General features: G+C 42.5%; 1 protein-coding gene across 3 annotated transcripts in view; it reads right to left on the reverse strand.

Moving 5' to 3' along the window:
• The window catches only part of LOC121340954 (alpha-2-macroglobulin-like), a 36,140-nt gene that overhangs the window by 13,073 nt on the left and 2,173 nt on the right, over positions 1-20,894 (reverse strand). The window contains exons 2-21 of one of the 3 annotated variants that reach the window (XM_041414062.1): positions 18,642-18,825; positions 17,790-17,946; positions 17,187-17,239; positions 16,476-16,496; positions 13,486-13,654; positions 11,397-11,481; positions 10,561-10,684; positions 9,722-9,836; positions 9,485-9,594; positions 8,918-9,079; positions 8,425-8,652; positions 7,061-7,124; positions 5,695-5,837; positions 5,188-5,337; positions 4,806-4,976; positions 4,002-4,092; positions 2,488-2,614; positions 1,982-2,210; positions 798-924; positions 76-197 (exon numbers count right to left, since the gene is read on the reverse strand). In XM_041414062.1, coding sequence (XP_041269996.1) covers positions 76-197; positions 798-924; positions 1,982-2,210; positions 2,488-2,614; positions 4,002-4,092; positions 4,806-4,976; positions 5,188-5,337; positions 5,695-5,837; positions 7,061-7,124; positions 8,425-8,652; positions 8,918-9,079; positions 9,485-9,594; positions 9,722-9,836; positions 10,561-10,684; positions 11,397-11,481; positions 13,486-13,654; positions 16,476-16,496; positions 17,187-17,239; positions 17,790-17,946; positions 18,642-18,825 — 2,632 coding nt within the window. Of the gene's footprint in view, positions 1-75; positions 198-797; positions 925-1,981; positions 2,211-2,487; positions 2,615-3,992; positions 4,093-4,805; positions 4,977-5,187; positions 5,338-5,694; positions 5,838-7,060; positions 7,125-8,424; positions 8,653-8,917; positions 9,080-9,484; positions 9,595-9,721; positions 9,837-10,560; positions 10,685-11,396; positions 11,482-13,485; positions 13,655-16,475; positions 16,497-17,186; positions 17,240-17,789; positions 17,947-18,641; positions 18,826-20,894 lie in introns of all 3 variants that reach the window. The other 2 variants (XM_041414061.1, XM_041414060.1) reach the window with 2 other exon arrangements.

Below are 20,894 nucleotides of genomic sequence, written 5' to 3' on the forward strand. Positions count from 1 at the left end.
AACCTTTATCACACAGCAGCTCTGGCTGTCACTATTGCTACTTTTCTGTGCCACCAGAACGAGCAGCCCACGTACCTCCACCAGCAGCTGTCTGATGACCGTGTCCTTCCGCCCTTTCTCAGGGGTCTCCACAATGTAGTTCCCACAGGGCTGCTGGTTCTCTAGGGCCTCGGTGGTCACTGAGAGCTCCACCTGCCCTGGAGGAAACAGGGGTCAGTCAGCCCTGCCAGGCAGAGCCAGGAAAAGATGGGTTTGTGTTTCTGCTGGGAACTCCGTCATGCATTACAGAGAAGTTTTTCCAAGAGGAGCACAAAATCTGAGACAGGGTTTTATCTTGATCCAGATGCAGCCTTCCAGATCATCTCCTTTGTGATGGGCACCCAAGCAGGTGTTAGTCCATCAGCAGGAAGAGCAGTGAAGGGGAAGGTCTCATAAATCAAATGGTCTTTTTCTGGGAGGCTTCAGACAAAGCAAGCTTTGATTAAAAAATTTCAGATCCAAATACATTAAGACAGGACATTCTCAGCTCCACAGCTGGAATGTCTGAGTTCTTTGCATGCCTTAAGGGAATTCGTGATTTCTATAAAAATGCTGGGAAAGCCGTGTCCTGAAACATATAGTTTGTTTAGGACCTGGGAACACTACACCCAGAGTAGTGTCTCAACCTCAGGGCTGGACTTCTGACATTGAGAAGATCCTTCCAAACAAGTTTGGAGTCACCTAGCTCCTCACACCTGAGATCTGGTGCCATGCACTGCTATCTGATCTCAGTATCTTCTCGTCACCTGGTCTCTTACCTAGAGATCTTGGTGTTACTGCCCAAGCAACAGTTTTTCTTTCATTCACGCAGATGCAGTAGGATTCCTCCTGTTTCCCCACAGGTACAGCCAGGAAATCAGCAGATTCAGCCAGAGACACACTGACCTGCCAGTTGTACAGAGAGGGGTTGTGAGGTCTGGACTTGAAGAGAAGCTGGAGTTATTGCAGACAATGCAGTACATGGAAATGGGTAGTGGAGCTACCTGTTATGGGTATTGCAGAGCAAGAGCTGCCTGATAAAGGAGGAAATGACTGAAATTTGTACAATTGTAGGAGATCAGGGAGGTAACTGTAGAGAACAGCATCTTTGGAAAGGAAATCGATTCTGGGAAAATGAATAGCATAGACCAGTTGTGCCATGAATTAAAGATCTCCCTCATGATTAGTTAGGTGAAGAAATAAAACACCAGCAGTGAGAAAGCTAGTAAGGGAACAAAGAAAAGTGGAATAAAGGGAACAAGGAAAAGTGGAATAAACGGCCTGAAAATAGCAAACAAAATAGGAAATACAGGGACATAAGTGAGAATGCATTGGAATGACTGGGTATGCGCCCTTCCTTGTTTCAGCTTCATTCCTTTTAGAATAAAAATCTGTATTTATAAAAAACTAAGCAAAGGTGGTTGAGATTATGTACTAATCAATTCCCAAATTTTCTCTTGTCTTTTTATGTTAGAAAAAAAATGCAGGTAAGAGTGGTGAAGCTATATATCTCTCCTCAGTGTTTTAGGGATAGATGCAACAAATTACAGGAAGTCTGCACATTCCAGCAAATCTTCTGTCAATTTTTGTGAGATGAGACTAAAGGCTGAACATAAATATCCACCCTAGTGAACCTGGAGTTTCCGTTTGGGTATGCAACGATTCTGTGATCTGTGAAGAACCCAGGTTCCCTATTTCTGTAGAACAGTAACATAAATTTGTGATGACAAGGCTGGGGATCTCAGTAGCAGAGCTTCAGGCTCTGAATAAAATGCAGCTTTCAAAACTTCAAAAGGAAAACACATTCCCTGTTCATTGAATGCAACAAGGATTTGTATGTACATACAACTATATGAAATTACATTTGCAGATCAGTCATCTGGCTTGGAACACCTGGTTAAAAAAGGCCCCCTGCAGTCTCCCCATGGCTGTTAGGCTGAGCAAAGCTGTGAACATCCCTTACCCTGATGCAGGCAGGCAGGTAGTTGAAAACGGTGGCTTTGAGCGTGAAGGACTCCCCACGCACCACAGAGTAGGGCATGGTGAGCTCGACAAAGAAGGGCTGGAAGGCTCTGAGGGACACTGTCGGGGACAGGCCAAAGCCCATGTCTGCTGAAGTGCAGAATGCATTGGCTTTCCACTCAGTGATGGTGTCAGGGATGGTCACTTCTAGATCAGCTTTTCCCTCAGAGCTGGTGAGGGACAGAGAACAAGATTTCAGTTGTATTCTGGTGTTCATCTATTCTCCTACTGAGCAACATCTGCTGACAGCAAACCCCTGTCCAGCTGGGATACAGGCAATGGCTTTTGCATGTTCCTCTAACGCATCCTGCACTTAATGTCCTTAAAAAATCCCTTTGTCTGCTAGAAATACTCCTCTCACTGAAATACCGATACATCCACCCAGGCTTTAACCTAGTCCAAGGTTTTGGCCTAGTGACCACACTCTACATTCTCTTGAACACTTACTTCACTGAAACTATGTCCCAGATCCATGTCTCAGGGAAGTACTTCCGGACAGTCTCCATCGGATTGCCATCAACCATATCTTCCATCATGCTATAACTCAATTCTCCATGCAGATTCATTGCAGAGACTAGCAAATTTATTCAAGGACAGGAAGAAAGGAAAAGATGTGTCAAACTCCATTCTAAACCAAGACAACTACTTTCCCTCCAGGCAGTTGCTATTCTTAGGTCAAATTTTATAATTGAAAGAACAGCTTTGACATCTTGGCCACTGGAAACATAAATTTCTCTGTTGCCATCTCAGTGTTTAATTTTTCTTAATGTTGCTACTCTTCTTACAGAGACTGGATGGAGTTGAGCATTCGTCCCACACTGCCAGCAAACCCCTCAGTGCCAAAAGAACCATGCATGATGATATGAGGGTATATTTCTATAGCAATACAGAATCAAATATGAAGCTTATTGTCCCCAAATATTATCATGGCATACAGTTTAATAATCTGGTTGAAGAATTGGTTGCATTTATACATGACCAGAAACAGAAGCCACACTTAGCCCTCCATCTAGGAAATTTAAAAAAATGAACATGGGTCTTTAGATCTCTGGCCATCTCACAGTGTTGCATACTGTTACGCCTTATGAAAGGGTTTTCCAGCAGGCCTAGAAGACTTTACAGACAGTTGTCTTGAGCCATACTCTGATGACAAATCCTCCACTTCAAAACCAAAGATCTGATCCTTATGAGTAGGAGTCTAGAAGCTGTCACTGGATCAAAAGCTACAGTTGTTTAATTGGAGCTGGAGTACTGCACCGTAAAAGTCAATAACTGGAAGTGATATAGGTGAGTCTTTTATATAGTCTTTCTAATCTCAGATTTGTTTAAGAAAGCAAGCAAAAAAAAAAAAAAAAGCAATATCATTCTCTCTATCTTCACAGTCACTGACCCTGCAGAGAAGTGACATGACCTACCTAGCCCCATATAGTAATGTAAATGGGGAAACTCGGAACAGAACTAAATTTCTCAGCCCTCAGTGGTAAAATATCGACCCATGGGATTGTACTGCCTTCTCATTTGTCTTGGCCCACTTTCGCCCTAGCTGTTCCTCTAGCTATTGCTAGAATGTGGCTGCCTAGAAGCAGATGCTCCTTTTTTAGGTTTTCATAGCTGGACTCGGATCTGATGATGAAAAAACCTGTTTACTTTGTGCTGAAAAACTCCTTTAGTGCCTATAATCCCTCTGCTGCTGTAGGGGCTGGCATGGGAGTCACCAAGCACACACAGTTCTAGCCAGGCACATCTGGCTGCCTGGGGAGATGCAGTCAGAGGTGAATCAGTTTCATATTTCAGAACTAGGTCCAGAAGGGAGGGATCCTGAATTAGGTCAACATATCTGAAAACAATCAGATCTGCCTGTGTAATTAATATTCAAAGATTCAAAGAGGGAAGGAAAGAGACAGGGTGGTAAATTTTAGGAGGCTGTGTGAGAGGTAAAACCAAGAAGGTACTAGAACCACTGTAACTCCTTTCCATCATGTGTTCTGGGTAATGCTCGCAGAGTTCAGGCTTATGGATCTTGCTGCTAGTGAAGACTTTTAAGCCCAATTCCTAGTAAACAAAGAGAAAGAAGAACAAAAAGTATGCAAAAAATTGTTTGAAAATAAACTTTATTTAGTATGTCAAGAATGGATGTACCTAAGTCTGGTGTAGATCAGAATAACAAAGGCTTGTGCGTGAATTCCAGATAGGCTGGTTTGACACAGATGTGGAGTCTCTATCATGTTATTCTCATACTAAGGCTAAATCCTGGCATGATCAGATGGAAAGGTAAGGCCACAGGCCTACCTAGGGAACAGCTGCCTGCATGAAAATGGTCTATGTAAAATGCACTGGAGGGAGGGTACCCAAAAAACTTTGTGCAGGACACTTTGGGGGGATATGCGTGGATTTGTGGGTTATCAAATTAACTGACACTTTAATAAATACCTATTTAAACCAGAGAAAGAAAACATGATTGAATGAGGAGTTTCTAATATTATGGCACTAGAGGTAATTTCTCAGGACTGTTTCCTTATCCAAGCCCATTTGCAGCTGTCTGTACTATGAGGAGACATTTCAAAGCTTTAATGGTTTAGAGAAGGTCTCAGTTGCTGTTTATGGGCTAAGTAGATGTGGGAACTGAGCCTGCATAAAAATATGAGCAAGTTTACAGCAAATGAGCTTATTTTTTTATTAAAAAGCCCTTCAGGGCAGGTGGGAAGAAGAGAGGAGACTGAATTAAAAAAGGGAACAAAAGAGAAAAGCAAAAGGCTGGTGCTTACTTTGAGAATGTCGTAGGCATCCCCTTCGCCGTCAGAAGAAATGGGTATGTAGAGAAATCCATTTAATGACAGATTGTCAAGCGACACACATGGATTGACATTGTCTTCTTCCAAGTAGTATTCCCTGAAGCTGTAACCCTGGCTCTCCTTCAGTGGGAGAAGATTATACACCTGGGGAAATGCAAATAACAGGGAACAATGCAGCAGGTCACCACTTACAGGGACAGACACAACCTAACACTCCACTGGTAAATGCCAGCTTCTAAAAAGCAAGTGTAAGGAATGCAACTGTAAAAATACATAGCCCCATGTCTATAGTGCTGTTAGTGAGTACTTGCTTGGTTCTTGTACTTGCTCATTACCAAAAGTAGCCAAGACTCACAGAGCTGGGAGAAAGCTCATTTTCAGGCTTCATAAGGAGAACACTCTTGTCCACTGCACGAAGGGCACACAGGGATCTTGGAGATGTGTGGAGTTGCAGATGTGTGTTGGAAGAAGGAAGACCTTCCTTGGGTGCAAAACTCAATCTCACCTGCAAATCCAAAAGGAAGTTCAAGCATCCACTTTTCCAGACACTGTAACATTATTATTCTGACACTTCTAGCTGTGTGAACTGAAGTCGGCTTGTGTCTAATGGATATTCATCTTTGATCAATGTAATTAATAAATGTAATTAGTAGGGATGAATGATTCTTTTTTTGTTGCTGTCTTACTCCACTTTTTTTTATTTTTGTAGCTTTGTGGCTTATTTTGGTCAGCAATCCTCAGTCAACATCTGGTCAGAACATTTAATGAACCCATTGTGAATTCTGCCTTCATTCTGGAAATCTAAACTGAGCTGCTCTCCACAAGACAAACACGGGTTGCATAAACCATAACTTGTACTCACTTTATTGGGGAGGCACATTTCCACCTGGAAATCTTGTGAACTGGCAATGACTTCCCCACTGGGTGAAGTGGTGTACACCAGCATCTGTGCCACGGGAGCAATTGCTGCCTCGACAGAGAAGCTCAACCGAAATGTCCCGTAAGCTGACAGAGAGAGAAAAAGGCTATTCAATATGCAAGGGGTTCCAGTATATGCATTTGCCTTCCCCAGATAAAAAAAGTCAAGTTCACTCCTGATGAACATTTTTAGTTATCAGGGGCAGGCAAACTGACACATGACTAAAACGTATGGCCACTACTGAAGACACCTGTATTCAAAGACTGATTGTGAATTGACAAAGCACATGAGTTTGGAGGGCCTCTCCCTGCCTTCTAAATTCTCCCCAGTTAACATGTGGCATAATTTCTTGATGCTCCCAAACCTTTTTTTTTCCTCAAAGGCTCCAAGATCTACAAAAAAATAGTTGAGGCAAAAAAAAGTAACATGACTCTTGCAAAGGGTGACAGTAGTCAGGGTTGCAGAATGGCTGAAAGAATGACTTGGCAAAGTTACTGCTAAGCAGACACCTATCTGGAACACCAAACTGTTGCTCCAAACACCATAGAAAATGTCCCTCTGTACTGGAAAACTCTATCAGGGCCTGAGCTTTATGTCACAATCTAGTCAAGGTGACAGAACATCCCTTGGTACCAGCCCGGGTGGGAGTTCAGTCACTGCTCCTAGTGAGGATACAGAACTTTGTACAGCACATGAGATCTTTTACTGCCATAATCTGTTTATATCCACTGCAGTGCAAGTCCTTCTCGCAGACTTAAAAAATGTCTCCCTCTTCTCATTTTCAAAAGACATTTAAAGTTGCATCAGAGCCTGTCTCTGGTACTCTAATCCTCTAACATCTGTGTGAATAAATTTAAATGTGTTGATCGTAATACAGATATTCATGTGTTTGCATGCTTACAAGGCAGGAACAATACAAAAAAACAGGGGAAATGAGAGAGACAAAGAAATGGAGGCACGCTCTTCCTACTTGTTGTACACATGAGTCTCACAACACTGGTAAGCATCCACAATCAGAATAGGGTAGAGTGGCCATCAGAAAGTGCTGGTTTTAGGAAATGGCCAAAACATTCATTTTTGGTTGAATTTTCTAAGAATTTGTCATTAAAAAAATAGCACCTGTTGGAACTCAGAGAAAACAAAATTAACCAAAGCCACGTCATCTAAAAAGGCTTAATTCTGAAAATTTAAACATTACATACAAAGTTTGAATGAAATGCTAAATTCAGTGCTTGAATTGAGGTAATTTATCTATATTCCCCTGCCCCAAATTACCATCAGAAATGCTAAAAAGGCATAGATTGCTCACCATCTCCAGGATTCACATTCAGATCATGGGTGTCAGCTAATACGATTTGTCCCTTGGCCATCACCTGTGTAACAGAGAAATCTTCCTGGAATTGTTGTCACAGTGTTGAAAGGCAGGAGAAGAAATCTTCACTGAATTAATTGTAAGAGTGTGAGCAATACCAAGAAAATGTTAAAGAAGTGCCAGCTGGAATATACTGGGTATTTGGAGACAGAAATATTTGCTCCTAGAAGGACCATATTGATCATACTTATCTTTGCTTTTGTACATATTACATATACAGATCAGATTCAAATGCATTTTGCCTCTAACCACACATAAATCTGGGAGTCATCTGCACATTTCTAACAATTTGGAACAGACTGGAGGTCAAAAAGTCTCATTCCTCTCTCAGTTGCATTATGAAACAGTATGAAGAAAAATTTCACCAGGATTAGTTTTACAACTGCACAAAGCTGGGACAGAAGACCACAGGATGCAAAGAATAAGGGCTTGAACAAGGTACCTGTAGTCAGGTGGTAAGCAATAGCCTAAATGCTTCCTGTAATTCCCTCATTTCTAGAACAAGATTCCTTTTGCACTGTCAAAAATGTTTTTTATTCAGTTACTTTTGATATGGAATATTTTTCCATAATACCATATTTGAATTTCAAGATGTGGGATCCACGTCTGTAAAACTGGAGATTCTCTCACTCTTTGTTTACCCGCTGTATGTACATCTTAAAATCAATTTTCCCAGGCAACTGAGATAAACAGGTATCTTGTCCATCCATGAATTGTTAGAAGTCTTGAAAAGAAGCACATAGACATCTCTAGAACAGGTTTCTATTTCCATTTTTGACTATCAGCCTAAGTCCCCTGATGGTCTGTGCAGTCCACCAGAAATGAAGTGTCTGTTCTACTGATATTTTTATTGTTCTCCAAAGCTACTCTCATCTTCTCTGCTAGTGTCATTAAATAGGATAACCTGAAAAACAAATTTAGGGAAAAAGACATTTGGATATTCATTTGAATCTTTCTGTTCTCCCAAGAGAGACTGACATGTCATTGTTTGGTCACAGTTCAATTGGTCTCTCTTCTCTGATCCCCAAAATGAACAAATTCATCATTCTTAATGCCAGCATGTTACAGTCTGTTCCAATTACTGTGGTCTCCCAAAATTCTGCACACAGAAGACAGAGAAAAGAGGAATACTAGCGAAGTCTATTTAGATTGCACTGTTGCAGGCCACGCTTTCCATTTCAAATGCTCTCCATCATTACTGGCGATCTAGCAGTGCTCTGGTTGCTCACCATGGAACATAGTTAGAGGTTACACAGTACTTTCTGTGGCCGTAGATCAAAGTAACCCCAAATATGTCTTACCAAATAATAAATGACAATTTTCTTCTGGTCACCTATGGCCTCTGGTGTGAAGATATAGTGCACCTGGACCTCTGCTGAGGAGCCACAACTTAATGTCTCAGGCTTTGGCTCAATTTTGAGGAAGCTCTTACTGAGGGAGTAAGAGCGAGTTACTCTGCGTGTGGTATGCTCATAGGACGGTGTCATCCACTCGCTGTCATAGCAGTTCAGCTCAGGTTTATGATCTGCCTGAGAAGGAAGAATAAAAGGTTCATAGCCAAACCAAATCAGGTATAAAGTCACATAAAAGTCCACACAAAAACTCTGGATATGTTCTGTATTTTGCATTCTTAGGAGATTGTGAATAACATGCAGAGAAGACACAGAGAAGTGAGGTAACCCACCAAGAAACTTGCCTTACTTTCCACTTGTCAGAAAAGACTGATAATCCATGGACAGACATTTCCCCTGTTGAAGAGAAAGACAGAGGCTTACCCCTGTCTCTGCCACTCACTCGGATTTCCAGGGAGAGTTCTGTGAAGCTGGTAGTGTCTATGGAAAACCAGGATTGTCCCTGCTCATCTGTAGTGTAATTCCCTTTGTATTTGTTTCCACCCACAGTAATCGTAATCGTTTCATTGGCAAGTGGTGCATCGGTACCATCGACCAGCTTCACCTAACAAAACAATAACAAACTTCAGGTTTTAGACTAGCAAGAAAAAACAATTCTCAAGTAATACATCCTCTTCCCTCTTTTCCTCCTTGTCAGGCAGGATATTTCTTGATAGAGAAGAACAAAGGAAAATAATGTGGAAATATGTGAAGCATGCCCTGATGTGTCTGAGGGAATAACAGAAAATTCTCAGTAAAACAACCTGATCAGCCCATGGAAATTATCTATTAGGATCCTAAGTTCCTCAGCAGTTTTAACTCCCTTGGCCAGCTTCATTTGGGACCTCCACCACGTATCACCTCCATCTTGAACCACGTAACCCACACACCCCACGACTCCATCTGATGGGATTGTGCACTTGTGTGTTTGCTGTGCCACTCATTGCCCAGGGTCTCAGAAGTTCCCTACCGTCCCAAAGAGTGGGATCCCTGGTTTGTACACATAGTCCAACAGGTCAAAGCGGATTTTGCTCATGGTGGATGTGATACCACAGGAACCTGTTCCAGTCATCTCTATTCCTGAGACAGAGCACAGTAAAGAGGGATTATTAATGAATTTCTAGTCATCTTATTCCACTTTCCACATGTTTGCCAGTTCCTCCTGTTATGGCCTGCCATCACTTTGCCTTCTTCCTGTCCTACGTACCTGTGCCATCTTCTGTGATTTTGCCTTGTACCTCAATGCTCATCTCATATCCCTTGCGTAGGAGCTGAAACACCTTGGTCCTTACCACACCAGAAACACACCCACGAGCATCTGCCTAAGCGAGGGATTGGAGAGAAAATTGAAATTCTGTGAAAAAAGTCTGTGCATTGAGGAATGAGAATGGATACCCAGACCCAACATGATTGACTTCTGTTCATGAAATTCCAGAATTTTTTCAAGGGTTGTCTCCAAGAACTTATGTTCAGCCTGTTTCCTAGTGTTTCATCCACATATTTTTTGTGTTCTGTGAGGTACCTGACACACAGTTTTCCAAGGGCCACACTGGTTTCCTTGTTAATTCCCTCCTGCCTTAGTTCTGTTTTTCCTCCTGTTCCTTCCATTGTCTTCTCTCTTTATCATGTTGCTCTTTCTCCTGTATTTGACCCATATACAATGCCACCTCATCTTTGTTCCTTGTTCTCTATACAGCCTTCTTGCTTTCTCCTCATCTGTGCTCCTTGCTCACAGTCAGTCCCTCTCACAGTTAGAAAATTCCTTCAAAGATTGTTTTCTTAGTTCGTGGAACAATGCCAAAGACCTCATGGCTGGCAGCTGGGGGTTTGTCACTAGCTTCAAAGGGCTCAGGATTTCATTATCAGTTCTGTTTCCAGTTTAATGATCCCTCTGTTAGGAATGCCTTCCTCTGAGATTATCTGCTTCTCCCTGGAGAGAACGCTATCTCTGATGCCCTACTCTCTCCCAACATATGTGATCTTTCTTGAGACAACATTGCCCATTAACCTTCAGAAAAACCTCCACATTTTGATCTTGGGACTCACCCGCCTAGTGAATTCTTCACACACAGATTCTGTTTCTTTTCCGTAACAACTTGAAGCAGACTGGGAAAATTTCCGGCATACTTGGACTTTCACCAAACCAGGAACAGGCTTCCCATAGGTGTACCTAATCACAGTGTGTTAAACAATGTATCAGGTAGGGAGACAGTCACAGTGGCAAAAACACATCTCCTTAAAGACCTCTGTGGATAATTTCCTAATACTTCTGAAAGGACGACTAATCTGACATTTCAATGATTTCCATCACTTCCATAGTGAGATTCTTCCATTATCCATGGAAGATATACTCATCCTGTTCTAGGTGGGACATCTCTGCAGAAAAAGGTTGACTTTAGAAAAGTATTTCAGCCAGGAGTATGTGTATTACAAACTGCTCAGGGTTCAATGTAGAAATGGAAAGACAACCAGTACTCAGAAGGAGAGATTTATGCGTTAAAAATGAGAACACTGGGTTACCATCACCAATTTAAATGATGTCTGATCTGGCATCTTGGAGTATTTGAGGGTTCAGCAATGGCAGAGAAGCTCGAAAGCTCTCACTGAAGAAATGTAAAGACAGAAAAAGAATATGTGAAATAAACTGGGAAGATAAAGATGCAGATTTGTTTGACAAAACCTTTTAAGGAACACAAGGAAGACCCTTCACTTCGACTGTTCAGGCCAAGCAGCAGGTTCAGGACTGACAGAATGAAATGAGTGTTCACTATATGCCTGGGAAAAGTTTAAAAACCCTCCCCGAGCACTTCTTTTGGTCCTTAGCAAAAAGGACCAAGAGTGAAGGATAAGCAAGAGAGATTTACTGGAGCTCTGTGACTCACAGACCACACACAGACACTGGAAGCTCGTTGTCCTTAATAGTGATCATCTCTGGGACCTTCACCAGGACCTCGAACCTGGGCAGCACTAGATGGGAGAGAGAAAGTCTGGTATGAGAAGAGTGAATAAGAGCTGCTTACTACATAGCAGCCCAAGCATAGAGCCAGGATCATCTTCATATGAACCTCTCTGTGGTCTTCAGTATAGATCCCTACCCCTTCCATAGGTTTTCTCAGCCTTCACCACTGTTGCATTCAAAGGCAATTAAGAAAATTTGTAGCTCGTACCTTGCCTTATTGGCAGCACAGGCTTATGTGGCTCCAGACAGCTGAGCAGATCCCTCACCTGTGTCCATTCACAAGGACACACTGGTCCTGTGTGATGTCTTCACAATGCATAATTTGCAGGGTGGGACTTGGAGCAGTACATTCACCCCCTTTGTAATTTACCACATTGAAATGCCCCAGATCACTGATTCTCTTGGCTGATTCTTACTGTTCTGGAGATCCAGAGTTGCTCCTAGGCTCACTAAGATGCACTGTGAGATATTGTCCTGCATACCCGGAGAGTTCAAGTGAATCTAGCCACAGACTCTCAGATCTATATTTTCAAGTGGAAAAGGCAGCACTAAAGCCCAATATAAAGGGGCACAATTAAAATACATATTTTGCTCCTGAGCATTAAGTTACATCCCTCTTCCCATATTGCATCCTGCAGCCCTACACCTCCAACTCCTCATGCCCAGGACTGGACTGAAGCATGTCATGTCTGCTTCCAAGTGGTGCAGCTGAGGGTTTTTTCACAGTGCAAGGAAATAACAGCAGAGTGGGTGCACATCCAGGAAATTGAAAACAACCCCGGGTTATACAGTTTAGACATAAATTTGCCTCTAAGATGGGAAAAAAGACTCAATGTTTCAACCCCAGGGCGCATTTCCTCAAAAGACTGTAAGAGAAATAGCAATAGGAGAGATTCATAAGACAAAGACTAAAGGACAAAGGAAAGAAAAATCAGGTTAGGAGGAGGCTAACAAAGGGACTTAACATCTTTGATTTTATGGGGCATTCAGAATGGTCTTTGTGGGAGAAGGAACAGGCCATCTGCCACCATGACAGATTAAAGACTATAGCCTGGTTTGTGGTCAAATTATTTACCATGCCTGACTCAAAGCCAAATAAGCCATCTCCCATGGACTTCAATGGCAATCTATGGGCTGCATATTCCAGAAACGGCAGGTCTTGATCAATGGATCTGCTGTTTCTAGAATAAACATCAGGTCTTCATGCAGAGGTAGTGGAGAGCCTGGGAGTGCGAAGCACTGGCCAATCAGCCTTCTCAAATGTTCACTATGTCAGAAAACACATCTATGGTCAGAATGCACATCTATGGTCAGAATACACATCTACACCAATGGCCAGAGTACACGTCTGTGGCCAGAATACACATCTGTGGCCAGAATACACATCTGTGGTCAGAATACACACCTATGGTCAGAATACACATCTATGATCACCCAAGAAGCTTAGTTAGAGAGCTGAGGGTTAAAAGGCTCCCTGCAGCAGCATATTTCTTCTTACACAGTCTCTCCTAGTGATCTTTTTGTAACATTCATGGATTGTTCTTCAATCACAAGTTTTCTATCAAACATGTTTTCTAAGCTTTCACAGAAACAAGGAAGAGCAAAAATAGAGAGGACTACGAATGGAGAAAGAAACCTTATGCAGATGATGAGAAAAGCAAAATAGAGCCAGCAAAATATTGTCATCTCTTACATTCATATCTAGTGCTACTTGCAACAAGCTGCTGGACTGGAATCAACTGAGACAAAGCCAGCTGAATTTGGTGCCACAAGCCATACATAGGAATTCTGGTATGTCCTGTGGTCCCCAAAGCACTCTGAGCAAATGCAAACTTGGGCAGGTTGCAGAGATGCCATAAAGTCAGAAATCACTTCTGATACTTAGCGCTTTCTGGCTCAGTCCCTATGAACCCCATTGCCTGTTATATCCATCCCTTCTCCATGTTTTTCCCAGGAAATTCCAATTTGAGTGGCCACAGTAAAAGGAATTACTGTCAAATTCCTCTCCTTACCAAATTCCTCCACGTTGAAAGAGTGCTCCACATGGGATGAGAAGCTCTTCTGCACAACTATTTTGTAGAAGCCTTGGATGGGATCCGAGGTGAGGGGGAAGGAGAGCTGTGTAAAGCCTTTTTCCAGTTCCACCCCTTGCCACTGGTACACACGGTTCCTCTGGGGATCCTGCAGGTGAGGGTAACAGTGTCACAAGACAGTACAGGAGAGTGCCAGGGACAGAGCAGTGCAGTGCCCAGTGCAGGCACATCCCAGCTGGGAAATACCTATCTGCAATTATTGAACAATCTGTGAGGATCTGAAGGTACTTACCTGCCAATTCTGCATAACTTGCATGCAAGAAAGCTTTTAAACACTTTTGTGTTGTCTCCCCCTCAGCTGTACCTGCAAAGGATGGGGCCAGGAAGCTAGGCAAGACAGACTGGCAGGGTAGCAGAAGGGAACAGAACTGGTATCAGAAGTGAAGCACATGGAGAATAGGGGGAAGTTTCAACTTCCTTGACTGGCCATACAGCATGCAAAAGTTTTGGTTTTCCCCTGGCTGGAATGAAGACTGCTGAAGTACCAGTATGCAATCTGCTGAGGAGTCAGACACCTGACCTATCTATGGGACTGAGAAATGTACAAGACTCCTAAGTCAGTGATTGGGTGGGGGAATGGTGACAGGAACAGAGGAAAGTATACTTCCACATACAGGCATCCAGCTGAGACCCTCCCTTGTGTCTCCATGCTCCTAATGCTGGAGCTGAAGTCTCACCACTACTACTATGTTTGTGTATTGCTCATTATTAACTGACCACCAATAACTAATCAACTCAGCCCCAAATTTCTTGCAGAAGTCACTGAAACAGCACAGTGGTTCTGCGTAGTTTAATGCATCCTTGTACCTTGGCTGTCACCAAAAGTTTATTTACTCTAGATAGGTGTGTGACTCAAGGTATGTGACTATGTGCATTTACTTCACTGAGATACTATCTCAGGGCTTAGGGAAAATGGAGATGTGAGAGACATTCTCCCAGCTGGAGGTCATCAGTCAGTGGGCAGAAGAGGGGGCCGTGTTCCCAAGAAGCCACCTGGGAGGGTGGCACAGTCAGTAAAATGCATCTCATGGCTCTGACCAAATCCTCTTCATCATCACGTTTCAACCCCGCTGAAAAGCTCACCACTTATTGTGAGGGACACCACTGGGCTTCCAGGAGAGGAATTCAAGAAAATGTTTACAATGAACGTTTACATTTCCAGCTGGGCTTGTGAACTTGTTGCCATTCCTGTAATATATTTATAGGGAAGTCCTGAAAACCAGTTTGTTTTCTTCCTCAGAAAGGTGCTCTAATTTATTTTTTTAAATTACATAAGCAATAGGTCAGGATAATAGTTCAGAAGTAGCAGACTCATACTAACTTCTGCCTTTGTACTTTGTAAGGTAAATTAGTGACATCCAGGGTGTAGATTGATGGACATTTATTTCCTTAGAAGTGCTGACTCTTAGGCTATTACCTTTCTTCACTCCTGCCACTCTTTCCTTTGGTCCAGTCCAAATTTCATGCACTCATGTGGTAAAGGGCACTGACTGGTCTGATCTGGCTGAAGAAAGTACTCTAGAGTAACCCAGTGAATTTTCTGCCCCAGGAGTTTCCCACTCTACAAGAGTGCCTTGTAGACAGCTGTGAAATCCAAACAAATGGCAGTACTGGGCTGAGAAGGAGGAAGAGGGGATGAGGAAGGGAGAGGGGATGGTGAAGAAGAAGGACAAGACCTACCTAAGCTGGCTTAAACAGCACGGACAAACACCATGATTTACAGACTAGAGCTGAAAACACAGATGGCCTTCCTATGGATTTAAAAGTGAAGGCTTTAATGGTATTGACACATACTCACAAAGGTTATTAAATTATTCAGCTTGCTAGACAAGGACATATTTCTGGAAGATGTATTTGTTCTTGCTCCTTTAAATGCTCTTTGCTCATTAGATTTCTGCACTCAGTAAAGTATCATTTCATTGAAAGGGAAGGGACCCCATGGTACTCCACCTAGGGCTCTAGCAAAAGAGTGGTTCTGAGATGCTCCCCTCGGCCTGCTAATCCACACCTCCCACTCTCTTACTCTTCTTTCTTCAATATTCACAGATCATCAGGGGCCCACCAGCTCTGCAGCTCTTTTTTGGAAGTTTGTTGATGGGAAGGGGGAATGACAACACTCTGAAAAGGGTATACAAAAAAGCAGCACGTCCTGGTTTTGGCCTACCTAATGCCTCCTCTGTTGTGATGACTGTCCAGCTCTAGACAGAGATGGTGCAGAATGGAGACAGCAACCCCACGCAGCAAGGAGCAGTAAAAGGACTGACTACACAGGACTCATTAATTGCATGAACCAAAATAAATTTTGTGCACACTAATTTCAGGGTCTGTCCATGAGCTCTCACCATAAGTTTTTTCAAAAGAAGATATCCCAAATAATAATTGTAAATTTTGTATTCTCATCTGAAAAAGTGAGAGCTTGAATCATTGAAACATCCTTCCTATTAACTTTTCCTGCCACTGAAGTTCAACCATTAAAAAAAAAAAAAAAAAGCCAGACAAAAAAAACATGCTTGGGAGGACGGGGATGTCTACTTACCTAATTTTGTTTCTTTGGTTTTGATAGCTTATTTAACACTGCTCTCTAATTTCAACCACACTTGGCAGACAGAGACCCAGTATTGACTGGGAAGAGGAATAAGACATTTTGATGACCTCTAGCCAAATGTAGTTCTGTTCACAGCATGGCTTGTAATGGTTAATTAGTTTCCTCCACAGCTCGTTCTGTGATCAAAGAACCATTATTGGAACTTATTTTGATTCCCAGCTACTCAGCCTTCCTTTAACCAAAGGGAAAAGGTCCCAGGCCTGTGATTTTTCCCTTGCCTTTCAATCTGAAAACACCACTGCTGGGGACTGGTAGCTCTGTGCCTGCACATTCTTCTGAAATAATAATGTAGTTATCCACTCACCTCAACATAGACAAAGGGAAACTGTGGGGAAAGAGCAAAAGAAAATCAGTGTTAGAAATATTAATCACAGGGGAGTAGTTTCCAGATTTGGACTGAAGGGCAGAAGAACAAACTTCTAGGAAGACCTTTGGGTTGTTCTCTTTCTGTACTTGCTCTTTTTCCTTGGTTCTTGATGGCTAAGGGAATCTTTTCTATAATATTTTAGGGCTTGACCTTTTGTCTTACCACTGTATGAAGATGTGATGAAGCACAAGTTTTCAAATAACTTGTTTGCATGAGGAACTGATTGTCAAATAAAACAAAAGGTGGGCTTGCACCCCTGGCCAGTTCCATAAAAGCAAGTTCTTGTTATGCTTCTCTCTAAGTGTGGGATTGCACCCACTGCCAGAAACAACTGCAGACCTGTCACTACCCATGGAAACTTGTCCCACACATTTTTCAGGAATGAGATCCCTGCCCACATGCTTAGCCACATACATTGATTTGTAAATCTGGCTTTAAACATCTATATGCTTCTGAAAAGGGGGATTTTTTTCAGCCATTAGAGACAGGTGGAATGTGTCCTAGGATAGAACATGGAACAGGTAAAGCATGGTGTGAGAGAGTATCATATGCTTTAAAGGTTGTCTTCAGTGGTTCTGTGTGATGACAACAATGGTGTTAATTTAAAAATTAAATGTCCTGGCTAACAACAAGGAATTAAGGCTCTACCTTCTCATTCAGTGGGTAGAAGTCTTTGTCCAGAGAGACGATCCGAAACTGAACTGAAGAGTGCAACAGAAAAAAAGGAAATTCCACTGTTAAATTTGTAGCCATCACCAGGAAATGATAATGTTTCAATAATTTATAACTCAAACTCATTCCACAGATCAACAGGCTCTGAATTGAGATCTCTAAGTAATAGAAGCAATTACTTAAAGCTCTTTCTCTTGCAGATAGTGAGGGGCAGATAAATTTAGAAGGATAATCAGGTCTTGGCTGAATTGAATTATCTCTTGGGAGTGCCTGTCCTGCTTTGTTGATTCTGGTGCAGCCAAGGGAGACTATGCTTTGCAGTCATCCCACCCTTGTGCCTCTACTTGAATAGAATGAATTGGAGCCTGTGTCTACATCTGGCTGAGATGCTGTGCCTGGAGAATGAGGACTAGGAATGATGAAAGTGCTGTGAACTAGACCTCAGCTGACAGAAATACGATTTACTTAGATTCCGCCACAAAGAAACCTAAAAACTTCAGCACAGGTATGGCACCTCTGTAGAATGGAGCCTTTAAGATGTTTTGCTGTCAGAGTCAATACCAGCCCAGTTCCTGGTACCTGTCTGTCCGGGCTTGTAGATGGGTTTGTCTGTCTGGACGAAGACCAAGCTTTCGGAATTCTTGACCAGCACTGATTTGCGGCTTTTGAAGTGCAGTGTGTCCCCTGTCACCGTCACAGTGAGAAACGCCACTGATGTGCTGTTGGATTTTGGAAGCTAAGGAGAATGAAGAGGATAACTGCTTTATTTATACACCCCAATGCACTGAGCGTTGAAGGAAGAAGTGCTAGCTGCGTCAGAAAGTTCCCTAAAGGACAAAAAAGACTCAGTGCAAGGAGCAAGGAAAAAAAATTATTACCTTCCTTCATTTATATACTTTTCTTAGAGAAATACTGAACCTGATCTTATTCCGTCACATGATTTATGAAAAATAAAATTAACCCAGATTCCTTAATTAGGGTACGGAACCTGTTTCTTACATTACTCACCAACCAGCCTTCTGCAGTAAAAACTGGGAATATGCTCCAGAAGCTGCCATATGACTTCATGGACCTCACTGTCTTTAACAAGCCCCCAGCTTCTACAGTTTTCAGTCCACGCTGGCATTTTTCATCTCAGGCTTACACATATCAAACAAACATGGGGCACATTCTGTCAGTCAAAGTTGCAAAAGACTTCTCTAACATGTGTGCAGAGAAGTATCATGTGGGACACAGAATTTGGTAATGGGGGAAAGCTGGTCCTCGTAAGACTACCACAGTCAGTCATCCACCTTGAGTTAATTCTTTTGTTCGACTTAGCTTAGGGGTCTCTGATTGCAGTGTGTCTTATTTCTCATTTTTGGACTATTTGGATCTACTATGCCACGTCAATAAACACAAGAGACCATCCCGTGAGGATGAGATACTCACAGAGAAAGGGATGCAGGTGAATATGTCTTTCTCTGATACCACATCATCAATCAAGCTCCTGTTCTCCCCTAGGTACTCGAGTGTGGCACTCAGTGTAACAGACTCGTTCAGGTAGGTCAGCTGAACGCAGACTTTCTCTTGAGAATTTGTGTGGATCAGAAAGGGCACTAGCACCATGTACTGCCTGTGAAGGGAGGGAAGCAAGAAAGATCAGAAATGTGAAACACTTTTAAGGCAACAATATTAAGTGAAGGGAAATTAACAAATCAGCATGCCTAATCCATTGCCATCCCTGCGAATTGCAGTGCATATAACATGAGCATTCATTTTATTTTGGGGTTATACATATTAAACGGTCTTACTAATTAGCCTAAAAGCAGGAAAACGCTTGCAGTAGAAGGAACAATTTCTATGCTAATGGGGAGTGCTTTACAAAGGATGTTTTGTTTGGCTTCACAGCAGGGAGTAAGGATGGTTTGAAAGGTTTCAGGCTGTTAATTGAATTTTCTATATCCCACAATCTCCTTTTGACACTCAAAGGCATTAGCTAAAAACAGCTGAGGAAAAAACCCACCCACTTGTCTGACTCCTCCAGTCTTTGCCTATCCAGGTTTCCAAATCCTTCACATGCTGAGCAAAGATGTGAGTGCTTGCAGTTTGGGACCTTACTAAGATGAGCACACATAGGATTTCGGGGTGTAGTGTTTTATTGCACCCCAAGTGTATTTGCATCTTCAAAGAGCTTCAAAGGACCCTTAAACTAAGCTGCCATTCAATAAAAGGGATCATTTTACTAATAAATAAAATTATTAATTCTGTAATGGATTAATTGATTGAAAGATAGGACAGAAGGGGTAGGAACCAGTGAAAACCTCCACAGTTTGTGTTGAGACCCCTATTCTTCATTACATACCTTGATGATCTTGAAAGTACATTTTTCTCCTAACTGTGCAGGATAAGAAAATTCTAAAAATGGACTTAGATATTTGTGGAAAAGATTTTTTGTATGATAGAACTGAGTAGCAAAAATAGCAAATGAACTGTTCATAAAGGGAAAATAATAAGTGAGCGCCTACCACTCAGACTTGAGCACTGTTGGTCAGCCTTGGAAAAGACTCAATCAGTAATAAGTAACAAACAGACTGTCGGGAAGTGTTCAGAAAAGAATAGAGGACAAATACAGATGCATCCATCCAGAGCTACATTTTTGCTTGGGCTCTGAGCTTTCTGGGGAGTCATAAAGCTATTGTGGAGGCAGTGGGATCCCAGCAGCTCCTGCATTTCCTTCACCATGAGGCAGCACTGTAGTGAAATGTAGTTGCCTGCTGGCAACTCTGCTCAGCCAGCACTGCTGCAGAAGCTGTGAAACGAGGGAACTCCCAGACTGTCAGCCTCCCACAGACTGAGCTACAACTTGTGACTCTCTGCTTTCTCCAGCGTTTCCTTTCTTCCACAACCTTCTTACCATGGCTTCAGCCCATGCTGCTTCCCCCAATTCCATTCCCCCTGTCCCCTGTCAGTGGCACTGGCAATGTGACAATAACATCCAGTCTACAGAAAGGACAGCATGACCTAGTTTGTGGGGAATTTGGCCTCATTTCTCTTCCTGTTCACTGTTCAGCTGAAATTTTGGCCAACTTGCAGAGCTTCCCCTTAGGCTAGCTTCCCTGCCTTTGAAACAAAGATATAAACCATGCTGTTTACAGACCCCTCTTTAGGTGTTTGGGGATGTGTTGTTTAGAGGAGACAGATGAATTAAATTACCACGAGTGTTTTAAGCAACTGTGGTCGCAAAACCCATGTATACACATTCCAGGACAAAAAGCATCTGGGCTGACAAAAGAGACCTCAGCACGCAAGGAGATGCTCTGATGGGAGAGGCAGTGACTCCGACAGAGGCACACATCAAGGAGGAATAGGCGACCCTAGAGATGGTGGCTGAGGCAAAAATGGCGAGTTTGTCTATACAGAGAAGGTAATACTGTAGCTTGAGGTGGAATGATGTCTGTCTGTATATTGACTCTCAGCTACTTACTAGAACAAGCACCCAGCCAAAGAAGGCAGTTAACTTCATCAGCCTAAATCCATACCTGCCAATTCTAGTGTCATTATGGCCTCACACTTAGGACCAAATGCAGAGTACTCCCAAGCATGTCCACTGCATTGTAAAACAGCTTACATGTACAACCAGAGCAGGAAAGCAATACCTTTGGCTGCATTCTTCCAAAATCATTGAAGTTTTGGTTACAAAGG

Source organism: Onychostruthus taczanowskii, unplaced genomic scaffold, assembly GCF_017590055.1.
Source record: "Onychostruthus taczanowskii isolate IOZ18803 unplaced genomic scaffold, ASM1759005v1 scaffold44, whole genome shotgun sequence".
NCBI lineage: Eukaryota > Metazoa > Chordata > Aves > Passeriformes > Passeridae > Onychostruthus > Onychostruthus taczanowskii.